This window comes from Ursus arctos, unplaced genomic scaffold, assembly GCF_023065955.2.
Source record: "Ursus arctos isolate Adak ecotype North America unplaced genomic scaffold, UrsArc2.0 scaffold_9, whole genome shotgun sequence".
Lineage (NCBI taxonomy): Eukaryota > Metazoa > Chordata > Mammalia > Carnivora > Ursidae > Ursus > Ursus arctos.
In genome coordinates, this window is record NW_026623111.1 from 58,120,576 (window position 1) to 58,135,722 (window position 15,147).

At 35.1% G+C, this 15,147-nt stretch overlaps 1 protein-coding gene across 2 annotated transcripts in view; it reads left to right on the forward strand.

The window, feature by feature from the left end:
* USO1 (USO1 vesicle transport factor) overlaps positions 1–15,147 on the forward strand; it is an 87,471-nt gene that overhangs the window by 60,351 nt on the left and 11,973 nt on the right. Inside the window, exons 10-17 of one of the 2 annotated variants that reach the window (XM_044388177.3) lie at positions 2,888–3,028; positions 5,028–5,116; positions 5,658–5,812; positions 6,215–6,426; positions 7,863–7,883; positions 13,666–13,776; positions 14,088–14,206; positions 14,356–14,537. In XM_044388177.3, coding sequence (XP_044244112.1) covers positions 2,888–3,028; positions 5,028–5,116; positions 5,658–5,812; positions 6,215–6,426; positions 7,863–7,883; positions 13,666–13,776; positions 14,088–14,206; positions 14,356–14,537 — 1,030 coding nt within the window. The remainder of the gene's footprint in view (positions 1–2,887; positions 3,029–5,027; positions 5,117–5,657; positions 5,813–6,214; positions 6,427–7,862; positions 7,884–13,665; positions 13,777–14,087; positions 14,207–14,355; positions 14,538–15,147) is intronic. The other variant, XM_026509946.4, reaches the window with a different exon arrangement.

The following is a 15,147-nucleotide window of genomic DNA, read 5'->3' on the forward strand; positions in this document are numbered from 1 at the left end:
TAGCCTCCCAACTTACTGACTCCCTGGTGATTCTTATGGGTCTTTGAATATCTCTGAATTGTGCCTGCCTTCCTGAAGTTGTTTTCCTCAAAACTAGATGGATAGTTTCTCTAGTAATTAGAGTCTGAATACTGCTGCATGCCCTGGGAATTGGCTGTGTAGGGTTGATTGATAATTAGGGTGACCAGATGCCCCATTTTGCCGGGATGGTATTATTTTGTAATTACTGTAACAGTGTCCTCTTTCACTTCTAAACTGTCCCGATTTAGATAATAAATTATAGTTACCCTATATAGAATATTCCTAAGAACGGTTAGGAAAATATTTAACGGGAGAACATGGATAGAGTCTTTCTATTTTATACTCTCCCCTTCATCATTTCTATTTTCATGTGTCAGAATTACATATTTCAAGACTCTATTAGTTTTTCATACTTTCAAAATAGGATGCTAAGTAGTAAGCTTGCTATCTTTGCCCAACACCACTTTCTTAATAAAGGAAATTCCTCTAGAGAAGTACCTTTCAAAATGTGATTAGACAGAGTGAAGGGATCTGGTGATGTGCAAAAACATATATATATCCTGCCAACCAGTGAAAATTTAAAGTATTGGAAGAGTCCATTCGTGTTTTATAGTTTAGGGTACTATGTAAGGAATTATTTTTTAAGAAAGTGTCGCTGTTTAAAAAGTAAAGTACTATTTTACCCCCCAAAAAATGTGGACTAGAGTACTGAGTATCAGCAAAAAAATTCTAAGTACATAGTAAGTTGATTCTTCAAGTATTCTTGACTTACAGAAAGTGAATAAAATGTTGAAGATTGTAAACGTCTAAATAAAGAAGCTGAGTTTAATTCACTTTAATATCTTCTCCATCTCAAAAATTGAGTAGTTGATACATTTATGATTTTATAGGCCGCAGGTTATCGTCTGCTTTTCAGCCTGTTCCAGGGCTATTTCTTTATAGCCTTATGTAGGGTTGCTTGTACTTTCAGTTCTCTATTATGCACCAAATGAAAATGCATCAAAAATGGTGGTAAACGGTCCTATTTGGATAGATAACGTCCTAACTGGAATTATTCATCATTGCAGTTGAAATCATGATTGATATTAAAAATTCCGTAAGTTGAAATTAATGTGCTTAAGGATATTTTATTCAGATTTTACAGATTAAATTTGGGAGAAACATCTTTTCAAAAATTTTTTTAGTCATAAAACATTTTAATTTTGTCTTGAAATGATAGTGTTATGACTAGTCTGCCTCCTATTCCTACAGGCATGTATACCCTTGTAGACCATTTTTTGGACAGATACTGCCAGCAACTCTCAGGAAGCTCATTACCTTATGAGAGAATCCTTTTCATTTTTGGGTAATTCTAGTTATTAAAAACTTAATCCATATAATGAGGCAAAGTCTGCCTTGATACAACTTCTACAAACTCCCCCTTTGTTTTGCTCTCTGGGAAAATACAAGTCCATTCCTTACAGTATTTTACATATTTGAATGTTGTTATTAAGTCTTCTCTTATTTTCTTATCCTTATATTAAGTAGTCCCTCCTTCTTCAATCACCTTTTCCTACTTCTTTGCCATCTAGAGAATTGATAATTGCTTTTTCTTTTTTTACATCATCAATAAAGATACCCAACTGCTATTAGATTATATTAAGTAATTATTGTTGATTTTGTTAGGTACAGTAATGGCATGATGATTATGTTTTTTAAAATCTTTTTTAGTTAGAGATGCATATAGAAATATTTATGGGAGAAAAGACATCTAGCTTGGTATTTGCTTTAAGTATATATATATATATGTATTCATGTAAGGGTAAGAGGGGAATAAATTAAAAAAACAAAAGCCATGGAGGCCTAACTGGAAAGGTCGAAGGATTTAAACCAATAGGTAATCCTAAAGCCTCTCTCTAGTGACATCAGTGTATTAATCAACCCTCTTTTTTTTTTTTTTAAGATTTTATTTAATTATTGGAGAGAGAGAGAGAGAGAGCGTGAGCTGGGGAGGGCCGGGGGAGAGGGAGTGGCAGACTCCCTGTTGAGCAGGGAGCCCAACTTGGGGCTCAATCCCAGGACCCTAGGATCGTGACCTGAGCCAAAGGCAGACGTCCAACCAACTGAGCTACCCAGGCACCCTTAATCAACCCTCTTAATAAAGTATTATCATAACTTTCCCATTTGATCTTAATATATAAGGCTTTGCACACACATAGACCCATGAGTCTAGTTTTAAAATACAAGATATATATACAATTATTTTGAAGATTTAACTGTGCTGAACATGTTTGGGATGACATTTTTTATGTTTCTCAGATTTCATGTTCAAGTTCAGACTGATCATAGAGCCATAGGATTTAGTTAGCATTAACAATCAATGGGGCCAACTCCTTCCCTAATGCATAAATCTTACCATGTCTTCAGTTGTTAGTTTTAGTCTCTCTTTAAGTATCTCCAGTTGAAGGGGAATTTATCACACCTCAAGCCACTCCGTTTTCAGATCTACTCTATAATTAGGTAGTTCACCTTTACTTTGATAAGAAATATACCACCCTGCTACTCATTCATTCATTCGTTCATTTATTGAATATAAACTATGTTATAAATACTGGGCTCGTTCTTCGGAATACAAAAATGACTGAGGCAGTCTGTACTCTGGGAGTTCACAATCACCTGAAGGAGACAAAGCAGAGTAAATGGCATAACGTACTGTGCACTGTTACAGAACTGTTGTTGCCATGAGAGCCTGGAGGGAAGAGCACCTAGATCTGGCTGAGGAGGTGAGGGAAGCCTTCGCATAGATATTCTTGCTCATACAGGTGATGTCCCTCAAGACTTTTTAAATCTTTAAAAGACACATTTTGTTTTCTCTTTTCTTCCACAGCTTGTTCGTGTACTGGTGTCTCCCACCAACCCTCCAGGTGCTACCAGTAGCTGCCAGAAAGCGATGTTCCAGTGCGGCTTACTGCAGCAGCTGTGCACCATCCTCATGGCCACCGGAGTTCCTGCGGATATCCTGACTGAGGTAAACCGCACGGAGGCAGGGCTGCTCGGTGGAAGTTGAAATCGGGAATCCTAAGAATTAGATGTCAGCTAAAGGAAAAACAGTAAAAGTTAGCCACTTTTATATGTTAAATTCCTTATTGATCCTACTAAAATGTAATTAGCATAATGATGACAGTATTAAGCCCCGAAGGTATACTCATTCCTCAAGTTTAATAGTATATAAATAATGTTAAAGCTTACAAGATTTCTCATTAAATTTATTGTATTCAACAGGAGTGCACAGTATGATTTATGTTTTTAATTTTGAGAACCGTATGACTTAGTCAAGTAAGACTTGAGATTTGAGTAGTCTTACATATTCCTAGAATTGTAAAATCTTTTTCCCTGATGTTTGGCATTTTTTGTTTCCTACCTGTTAAGAAAAGGAAATGAGTTTGAAGAAAAGAAAGGTTGAGTTTATTTAAACTATTTTTAAATTTTTCTCAAATTAACACATGCACATTAAAAGAACAGATGATAATAAAAGTTCTATAACAAAAACCACTATCTTTAGCCTCACTCCTTCCTCACTTAAGTCTTGCTTCTCCTTTGTGTAATCCTCTCACTTTACTTCCGTCAGTAATTTGTGTTTAAATCAGTAATCAGGGTTTATAATTTTATGACTATATAAATACTGTTCCCTGCTAAGCCAGGCCCCTAATATATATATATATATATATATATATATATATATATATATATATATATATATATATATTTTTTTTTTTTTTAAGCGGTAGTAGTTTAAGTGAAGATACAGAAAAATCTCTCAAGAGTGAGAGGGGTCCCAATAGGGTTGCCCATAATATCCTTTTTTAAGTATCCCTTTTTCTTTTCTGAGTTGTAGTAGTGTTCTTTTTTCATCTTACTGATTTTCTGTGTGCCTGCATATTAGTGCTACCACATGCTTAACTAACATCATTTCCATCCCAGGCATTTTTCTTTCTGGAAGCCTTCTGTCCTCCTGCTCCAATATGGGCTGGTTATTGTCTCCTTCTGTGTACATCTCTTGTCCTGGTACTTTCACCAGCCCCTTAGAATCTCCTTTTACTTCTCTCTTGGCTTAAATCCCTTAGCTAGCAGGCCATGTCTTTACCCCCTCAACTTTTTGGCTCATTATCTTAGTTTACTTAACTTCCTGAAAAAGGTAAATGGCAAGAGAACTTGTTTTTAGTTCTTTGATGTCATTTCTCTATTTTCAGAGTTACTCTAATGTTTGGCTAGGTATGGATTCAGAGTTGAGAATCATAACACTCAGCTTTCAGAATAATTATTTCAGTGCTGCTGTTAAAAAATCTGAAGCCATTTTTAATCTTAATCCGTTTTATGTAATCTTTTTTTTCTCTAGAAACTTTTGGGATCTTCTCTTTCTCGTTTCCTGAAATATCCTGATGATATGCATTACTACAGACTTTTTTTTTTTCCCCTCCCCAATTATTTTTGGCACTCACTGGGCCCTTTCAAGCTGTAGACAGGTGTCCTTCAGTTCTGAGAATGTTTTTCATATTTCTTGATAATTTTTTTTATGTTCTGTGTCTGCAACTCCATTAAAAGATTGTTGGACTTTCTGTGGACCTAGTTGTCTTTTTATTCTATTTTCTTGGAGGTTTTTTCAATTTCATCCTTAAATTGAAATTTTAATTTGTTATATTTTAAATTTGTCCTCTGATTTTATCCTAAAGCATCCTTGTTTTGTTGAAATAGATTCTGTCTCTTAGAGAGTACTATTAATTTTAGTTTTTTGATATTTTAAAAGCTTGTAGTCAGGTGTTATTTCTAATTAGAGGCCTGCACTTAATGTTTTAGAATGTTATTTCAAAAAAGTGTTAGATTATAATGCCTTCACTGCTTTTTTTGGTGTCTGAATTTTGGCATTTAAAAGCAAAACAGAAGGATATAACATTTTCTTCTTTTGAAAACAGGTTTTCTTCCTTGACTTTCTCTCTCTCTCTAAATGTTTATTTTTCCCCCCTTAATAGACAATTAATACTGTATCAGAAGTTATTCGAGGCTACCAAGTAAACCAAGACTACTTTGCTTCTGTAAATGCACCTTCAAACCCACCAAGGTAGGAAAAGGGAAATCTTGCGATTCCTCTGAGGAAGTCAAAACTTACTTTGGGTTTTTCACGTATCTCGTATATACATCTTATTCTCTTAAGAAGTTCAACTGTATGTTTTGAAACTAGACATTATCTGACGAGATAAACATGTTGCTATTTTATTTTTTTAATATTTTTTTATTATGTTAGTCACCATACAGTATATCCCTGGTTTTTGATGTAAAGTTCGATGATTCATTAGTTGCGCATAACACCCAGTGCACCATGCAATACGTGCCCTCCTTACTACCCATCACCGGCCTAACCCTAACATGTTGCTATTTTGAAAGAGTTTGTGGTCCTTAGAGCTTAGGTACCTCCTCCTCTGTGCCTTAAGCAAACAGATCACTTGTCTCCGCTGCAGGATGGTTCCTGTGAAATGGAGGTAGAAACAGTAACTTGCTGGCCTTCTGGTTATGGTTCTTCAGTCAGCAGCAATGGCTGGTTATTGATTCGTGTACTTGGGTTGCAATGTTTCTTTTTGTTCTTTTCTTTTTAAACGCAACAGACCGGCAATTGTAGTTCTTCTCATGTCCATGGTCAATGAAAGGCAACCGTTTGTACTGCGCTGTGCTGTTCTCTACTGTTTCCAGTGTTTCTTATATAAAAACCAGAAAGGACAAGGAGAAATTGTGTCAACGCTTCTACCTTCCACTATTGATGGTAAATAGTTTTGTTCTAATTTCTGTTTTGAAACGTAAATAGTCTCTCAAGCTTTTAATAGTAAAATATATCCTAAATGATAAAGGACACCGGATGTAGCGGAATATTTAAAGTACGGCATTTCCTTGAATTTGCTTTAAAAAGACAGTTTTTAATTAAGATAGTAATTTTCTGGAATATCATCTCATCAATTTGATGCCTAAAAGGTTCTAATATTTCTTTGTCCTGCTACCCTTCTTCCAAGGTCTTTTTTCATCACCTTTCATTTTTGAAAAGCAGGCTTTTACAAATGTAACTTAATACTGCTAATTAACAAATTTTAAAATAGTATTTCATACTATTTATGTGTGTGTGTAAAACAACATTTAATTTTTTATTATCATCTCCCTGCCATCTTTGTAGCAACAGGTAACTCAGTCTCAGCTGGTCAGTTACTATGCGGAGGTTTATTTTCTACCGATTCACTTTCAAACTGGTGTGCTGCTGTGGCCCTTGCCCATGCTTTGCAAGAAAACGCTACCCAAAAAGAACAGTTGCTCAGGGTTCAACTTGCTACGAGTATCGGCAACCCTCCGGTCTCTTTATTACAGCAGTGCACCAACATCCTTTCACAGGTAATGTGGCGAGTAGAACTCTCTAAGGGGGGAAAAGTCTCAGCTATACATTTTTATGTCAGTGATACAAGGATATAAGGACATCCTTAGTAGATGCAGATGAAAAAGGAAAGAGGTACGGACTTATTTGCTCATTGGCTCATTGTAACCAGAAATAGTTTGTGGAGAGAAAGCAATCAATATTCTTACATGAATGGTTTTGCCAAATAGTTACTAAGATCTGCTTCATGATAGAAACACATATTCTGGACAGAAAGGTGTTTTGTTTTTCTTTCTGTTTCCTTTTACATCATCCACTGTGTTCCTGCATGTCCTTTTCTTCTTCTACTCCGTGGCCAAATTTGGGTCAGTTTATAAGAGGGCATAGAACAAAGTGGTTCATAGCTCTGTGCATTCCTCTTTCTCTTCCCAAACTAATCGATCTCCCTTTCAGAAAACAAAAGTAGAATACCAGTCCATCACTTATATAACCATCGTGCTTGATGTTTATGAGCTCTCAAATCATCAAAACCCTACGGCACATAATTTAGCCAGTAAGTAGAGAAAAACGTAACTATCTGCATTCCTCTAGCCCCCTATCGAGAACAGCAGAGCTTCACTGAAGTGTGATGCAAAGGTATTTAGGAATGCCACTTACTCTTGGATGATTTCCCCCCCACACCAGCCTTGCTGTTGAATAGTTCAGGATCGCTCTTTAGCAAAACTACAGTCACCAACATTCAGAATCACTCAGAGTAAAAAATACATTTAAGTCTAAAACTCTGCTTTCCTCTGGAATTTTCCAGTTTCACTGCCTCCCTCCCTGTGATAAGGTCCTGAGTCCTTCTTAATTTTTAATCTTGTCACACTCGCTGAATTGTTTTATTGTGAGCTTTTAAAGAGATATCAGTGCCATCCACAGGAAGCTATAAATTAAAGGTGAAGAATTATGAAGAATTAACTATGGTAAAAAGGGGGTTGTACACTCCCTTTGTTGTTTAAAATCTGTTTACTTAGATTGAAAGCTTATTTTGTCTTTGATTTATCATTTATTTCTTAGTGACTGGAAAAAACTACCCCCAAATATTCATATCCTTATGTATTTAATACTTGTCATTCTCATGTTGCTGTCTGTTGAAAACAGCTTCTCTTAAGCCAAATAGCGATTAACTGACCACCGCCACCAGAGAGTTTGCTCTAACATTGTCTTCACAATTAATGCATAATGAGAAATTCTCAAGATAGTGGTGTCTTCCCACTCTGAGTCATCATAGTGCTATAAAATGATCCTTTCTCCCCCAAAATGTGGATGCATTGTTACGTAATAAAAGATTAGAACTGTCCTGTTCCAAATTATTGGTGTGGGTTTGTAGAGACCATCTGTGAGGGATTTTTCTACTTTTAAATTTTTCTAAAGCAGTAATATTTATGAGTAATTTGTAATGTATAATTTGCAGGGTGATAAGATCGACAGACGGGTATGTATTGCTTGTTTAAGCTTAGGCATTTCCCTCTTACAACAAGGCTTTTCTTTGTCTTGGGTTTTGCTGATGGTTTTTTTAACTGCTTGTTTGAAGTTGTATTCTACTCACACCTTCATGTGTCAGCAAGTTTCTGTCAAAAGTGGCTCTCCGGTTTTTCTCCGGGGGTGTTTTCTCCGTGTAGTGGTGTCACTAAGAACTGTGGGAAGGATGCTGAGGCTCTACTTGTGCTTCCTTTGGGTATGCTTGCACTTTCTGGAATTCCTTGGTTTGGGTTTTTTTGGTGTTTTTTTTGTGTTTCTTCACCCAAGCTTGTTTCTTTATTTCCCCCTGAAGCCATTTCTAAGCTAGTAAAATTTAGGGTAAAGAATTTTGTCTTTAGCTAGTCAGCACATGAAAGAATGCGATGACTTTTATATTACTTAGATTATTGAAAATGTGCAATAGTAAGTATAATTTTGTAATTTGAAAGATTTTTGAATTAAATATTATGGGTAAATCTGTCTATAATCCATATGGTAGTTAACCATTGGGGGTTAGTTTTTGATGTGTGTGGGGGAGTGTGATTTCTGTTTGGTTTTGATTTGTGTGTGTGTGTGTGTGTGGAGTGTTTGGCAAAAAAGGAGTGTACCTTAATATTTACATTTGGTCATATGTTCAGTTGTCCAGTGTTGATAGTGATAAACTGAAGTCCTGTTAGGAATTGTATCTTTGTGTAGGAGCATGATTTAACACCTGTTAATAACACACACAGACATACTTTGCAGCTTTAGCTTCCAGAATTTTTTATATTAGGTATTTTGAAAGTATACATGTCAGTGATTTAGAAGTGAATTTTTTGGAGGTATAACTTATACACAGTAAAATGTACAGACTTTAAGTATTCAATCAGATGATTTTTGATACCTTTGTAACCACCACCCAGAATAAGATGTAGAACATTTTCAAAATGTCAGAAAGTTCCAGCATGCCCCTTTCCTATTAATTCTCTATTCCCAGAGGCCACTGCTAGAAAGTGAATCTAATCATAATACTCTAGAACCTCATTGTAAGACTTGGAAGAGTAGAAGTTTAAAATGTTAGCTTTTTGCATTTTTATGAACAATGTAAAATACTAAACTTGAAATCTAGGAAGTAGGAATAAGAGGGACTTTTATTTAGAAAATAATAAGGAAAACGTAATAGTCTCTGTTAAAGGTAAGATGATTCAGCTTCGTTTATTTTGTTTGTGATTCTCTTCCATCCTGTAAAATTCTGTGATTTCTAGTAACTAAACCCGCAGAATGCTCTGAAATTATAATTTCAGCGTCCATTTATTTTTCCAACTCTCAGTGGTCTTGGGGGCTGAAAAGAGATACATACTTTTCTTGACTTGAACCTGTAAACAATCATACAAACAAATATAAACATATAAACAAAATGAGTAGTTTTATGAAATTATTCTAGAAAGTGAAATGTGGCTTTATATAATATATATATATAGAGAGAGAGAGCTGGTCTAGGTATTTATCTTATAAAGAATCCATCAGAAGATCAGTACCATGGCACAGAATGTTTTGATAGCCTTTAAGGTCTAATTTCTAATTTTATTTTTTGGAGGATAGAGTAACTTGATCAGGATTTTGTTGGATTGATCTTACTGACAGTTTGTAATTGTACACTGGAAAACTACTATAGCATTTTTGTACCTATTAATAGTTTATTTTCATTTCATTTTGGAAAATTAAAAAAAATAAAAACTAGAAAGTAGGAATTCTACTACCCAAAGTAACTGTTGGTTAAACTTTTTTTTTTTTTTTTTTTTTAAGTAGGCTCCACACCCAATGTGGAGCTTGAACTCATGACCCTGAGATCAAGAGTCACATGCTCTACAGACAGAGCCAGTCAGGCACCCCCAGTCTTTTTTTTACTATACTGTTTATTTATATAGGAGTGGTTATACATTAGATTCCATTTTGTATTCTGCATCTTTTCTTACAAATATTTTCCATGTTATTAAACACTAAATAAACATCAGTTTATATGATTGCATAATATTTCACCAGATAGATATAACATTGGTTAGTTAACCATTTCCTTATTTTTGGACATTTAATTATCTTCCATTTTCTTTATTATAAATCATGGTTTATGAACATCAGGATAATATAGTCTGCACAAAAGAGCATTATTACACAGTCCTCACTTTTCATGTTTCCGATATGCATGACTTTCTATTAATGTAGCAAAGCAAGGACCACCTGTATTTTACTAAAGTTTAAAAAAAAATCTCAATAAAGCTCAAACTTTATTCTGCCATCTGTTTTAAATTTGGGGCATTAGTCCTCCTTTTAATAGGTAGAGACCAAAGAATTGCATAACTAGAAGGGGTGATTCAGAATTTATAGCACTCGTAGAACACTTATTTGTGTACCATGTGCTGTTCTAAGTTCTTAACACGTATTAACCCATTTAATCCACTCCACAGCTCAATGAAATAGGTATTGACTATTTCCCCTATTGAAGGATAATGATAAGGTTTCATGCTGTGAAGTTTTAGAACCAGGATACAAATCCTGGTATTTAGAGCCTATCCTTTTAACGTCTGTGTTTGAGATTACTTAATCCAAAGGCCTCTGTTTAACTAAATGAGGGAACTGGGGCCCATATAACATATTGAACCTTGTACAAGTAGGGCAGTAGAAGATTTGGTTCTTCCAATTCCCAGCCAAATATTTTCACTGATACCATACTGCCACTCTTAGAATTCAATTCAATCTTTAAAAATATGTGTACCTACTTTAAAATATATATGTATATACATGATTCCAAAATCAAAATGATATAAAAAGTACACAGTAAGAAGTGTTGGCCCCACCCACCCCTGTCCTGATTCCCTGCCTCCTATTATTTGTTTCTTCTATTGTCTTCAGGTGCTTTTTATGCCTAGCCACTGGGTTTTTTTTCCCCTAACTAATACCATTTTGAACCATTAGCAAAATCAAATAAGATTGCAGTGGGTTAGATTATGTAATTCCCCACAACCTCACCAACAATGTGTTATCAAACTTGTATTTTTGCCAGTCTGTTGCGAGGTAAAAAATGTTATCTTAGTGAGTTTTAATTTGCATTTCTCTTTCCAAAAGTTTGAATAGCTTTCTATATGTTTATACACCATTTAAAGCTTTTCTGTGAACTTTCATTTCTTAGAGTTCATATCGTCTGCCCATTTTTCTACTGGGTTGTTAAATCATTTCTAATTTTATAGGAACTCATTTTGTATTAACCCTTATCTGTGATAAGTTACAAATGTATTTTGCCTGATATGTCATTTGTTTTTTGACCTTGGTGTTTTATTTTGGATTTTTTTTTTGTATCAGACTTTTATCGCTTCTACATTTTATATCATACTTAGAAAGGCCTTCCCTACTTCAGGATTTTAAGAAACTTGCCCATATTTTTGTCTCATGCTTTCTGGTTTCATTTTTTGCATTTATTTAAATCTTTGTTCCATTTTCCTTGATGAACTATATGAGTTGTGGATCCTCTGACCTATTTTAGATATCTAGCTAGTTGTCCCAACATTTTGTAAGTCCTCCTGTATCCCACTAATGTGTATATGCTATCTTTCTCATACACTGAATTCCCATTCATAGACGAATCATTTCTGGACTTTCTGTTCTATCCCTTGATTCCTGTCTGTTTATGACGTGGTACCACCTCATTGCTCTTTTTCTTCTCTATTTTTATTTTTTTATTTTTTATTTTTTTACAGTTTAGTTATTCTTACTCTTCTTGCTCATTTAATTTTCCATATGAACTTGAGAACCAGGTTGTTTTGGCAGGGAGAAGAAAAACCTTTTGGTATTTTTATTTGGATTACATAAATTTTACAGATTAATGTAGCATTAATATCTTCATGATTTTGAGTTTTTCTAAGGACAAGGTGTCTTTCTACTGATTTAGGTCTACTTTTGTGCCCTTTAGGAGTGTTTTTAAATTTTCCTCATTTAGGTTTTTTTTTTTTTTTTTAAGGTTTATTCATTTACTTTAGAGAGAGAGAGAACAGGGTGGGAGGGCACACAGGGAGAGAGAGAATCTTGAAGCAGACTCCCTGCTGACCCGTGAGCCCAGATGGGGTGGGCAGGGCTCAATCCCAGGACCCTGAGATCATGACCTGAGCTGAAATCAAGAGTCTGCCACTTAACCTTCATCAGCTGAGCCACACAGGTCCCCCAACCTCGTTTAGGTGTTACACAGTTTGGGTTAGGCTCATTCCTGAGTACTTTATCTTCTTTTGTTGCCATAGTTTAAGTGGGGTGTTGCATTCTATCTTGATTCTAACTAGTTTTGTTTAACTTTGCTGTTCTTACCCTTCAGTTAGACCCCAAAGGGTATACTTCTAGAAGATCCATATTTACATCTAGTTACATTTTTGTTTATTCAGACACCAGCCAGTGATTTGATAGGATGCCCTGTATATACAATGTAGGTATTTTTGGTACTTGCAGATGGTATTCCAAGGAATAGTAAATTTTTTATATATAACTAGGGGAAATCAATGGAATATTTGCATTTATTTACTTGAGTAATTAGTTGAAAGTTCTCTGTGGCACATAGTCAATTGAGAATACCTATTTTTTAACTTTCAAATCTACTTGGGTAACATGAAGATACACCAGGGGCATAGTAATGACATAGAGGCAAGGAAAAAGTAAGACTAATGCATCATGTAAAAGCTAATGCTTATTTGGCAGATCATTTTGAAGAAGTCCAGTTTGAATTTGTTTAAATATGAAATATACTTGAAAGTATATTATAGAAAGGCCAAGATACTGACCTCAAGGTTCATGAAATTGGAACAGTCTTGAGTGATTTTTCAAAACACAGTGATGGTTACTTTAAATCTATTCTTTGTCTGGCTTTGAATAATTGTATTTTGGATATTTTTCTGAAATTACCCCCAAAGTAATCCATTACTGTGCTAAATTTCATTTATTTGTTTCAAACAACTTTTGTTCTCTTAAACAAAAAATAGGTTATATAATGTAATATGGGCAGTGGCAATATTATGAGGTAAGAGACGATCCCACATAGGAGATACAAATGTGTTTATTAAAAGTTAGGAAAGTGTCATTTTGATGGATGTGCTAGTTTTCAATATTGTTTAACTATAGTTGTCAGTGGTATGGTTAGTGGTTTGGGGCAGTTAGCTAATTTAAATAAATCTTTTTCTTCATTATGTTTGTGATTCTCATTATCTGACATGCTGTCAGTGAGTTTGCAACATGGTTTATTTATTATTCTTGTTAGGCAATATATTCTCTAATGGAGTTTGACTAAATAATTCAGGAGATTATTTATTTTTCCTGATATTTTTTGAAGGAGGTAGAACTTGTCCTCTTATCAGAAACTTGTTTTCAAAATTTTGATTGAAACATCTAGGCAAATTTTTGTTATTGTAAACTGTTTTCAGATTGATAAATTTTTTCAAGCATCCACATCATGCATCTTCCTTAGCAGACCAGGTTTTTCCACTAGTAGTATTTTAGATAACCTGGTGTATGTTTATGAACATAAATCACTTCTAATTTCTGCTTTCTATTTGTTTTGGGGAAGTACAGCCTGAAGAGGACACAAGAATGCATACTCTTGTTCAGTTTTTTATGTGTGGATTCCTAACCTATCTTTTATAAGATGTTAAAGATCTTTTAATACAAATGGAGAGGGATCTTAGGGCAGCTTTAAGTTTGAAAAAAAAATAAAATGAGATTTCTGCCAACTTATCTGTTTATTGCAGGGAAGCAAAATACAGACAAGAGTTGGATTGTTAATGCTGCTCTGTACCTGGCTGAGCAACTGTCCCATTGCAGTAACGCATTTTCTTCACAATTCGGCCAATGTTCCATTCGTATCCTTTATGTTTTAGTAGGATACGTGTAAGTATTTATTCTTATTTCTTCCTCTCAATGAGAGGTGGTTCTGCGTTCTAAAATTTTGAATTCATCTGTGTTGCAGCTTTTCAGACTGTTAAGGTGGTGATGACACTTGCTTAAGCTGTGTGTATGTGTGTGTCTGGGACCATTGTTTGTTTTATGCTTGCTCTAACTATATAGAGAGGCTTTTGTAGAAATTCATACATGAAATATACGTCAAATTCAAACTGTAAAGTAAAATACTCTGGATGTTATGAACCATTAGTTTCCTTAACAAAAATTTCAGCTTACAGGACAAATTGCAGAAAATCTTGGTGAGGAAGAGCAGTTGGTCCAAGGCTTATGTGCCCTTCTGTTGGGCATTTCAATTTACTTCAATGATAACTCACTTGAGAGCTACATGAAGTAAGTAAGGGGAAAATGCTAGGGGGAAATGACCTGCTGTTGTCATCAAGCGATAATGATACATTTTTTCTGCCAAAGTAAAATGTAGATGAAGTTTTATGTTTTGTTTTGACTTTTTTTTAAGCATCTCAATATGCTTATCTCTGTAGAGAGAAATTAAAACAACTAATAGAGAAGAGGATTGGCAAAGAAAACTTCATAGAGAAACTAGGATTTATTAGCAAACATGAGTTGTATTCCAGAGCGTCTCAGAAACCTCAGCCTAACTTTCCCAGTCCAGAATACATGATATTTGATCATGAGTTTACAAAGCTGGTAAAAGAACTTGAAGGTAAGATAAAGTTTATATTGATTATCATTAGAAAGTACCTATGATTTTTTTGTATACATATATTTTGGACACAAGTGGATTATATGGTAAGCCAAAAGTAGGGTTTTTTTTTTCTTAGCTCTTAGTCTATAGTTCATTGAAGGATTTTTGGCATTCAGTAAGATTGGAATGACTGTATCTTGTCATGCAGTTAGGCCATATGTTTTTGCTGATTAAGTCTTAATAATAAAATAGGATTTAAATTTTTTTTAAGATTTTGTTTATTTTAGAGAGAGCTCGCTAGCATGTGCATGCGTGCTTGTGAGGAGGGGGAGGGGCAGAAGGAGTGGGAGGCAGTCGTCTTTTTTTTTTTTTTAAGATTTTATTTATTTGTCAGAGAGAGAGAGCACAAGTAGCGGGAGTGGCAGGCAGAGCAGGCAGAGGGAGAAGCAGGCTCCCTGCTGAGCAGGGACTCCGATGTGGGACTCAGTCCTAGGACCCCAGGATCGTGACCTGAGCTGAAGGCAGGTGCTTACCCGACTGAGCCACCCAGGTGTCCCAGTGGAAGAGAATCTTAAGCAGATTCTGTGCTGAGTGCAGAGCCCAGCCCTGGGGGCTCGATCTCACAACC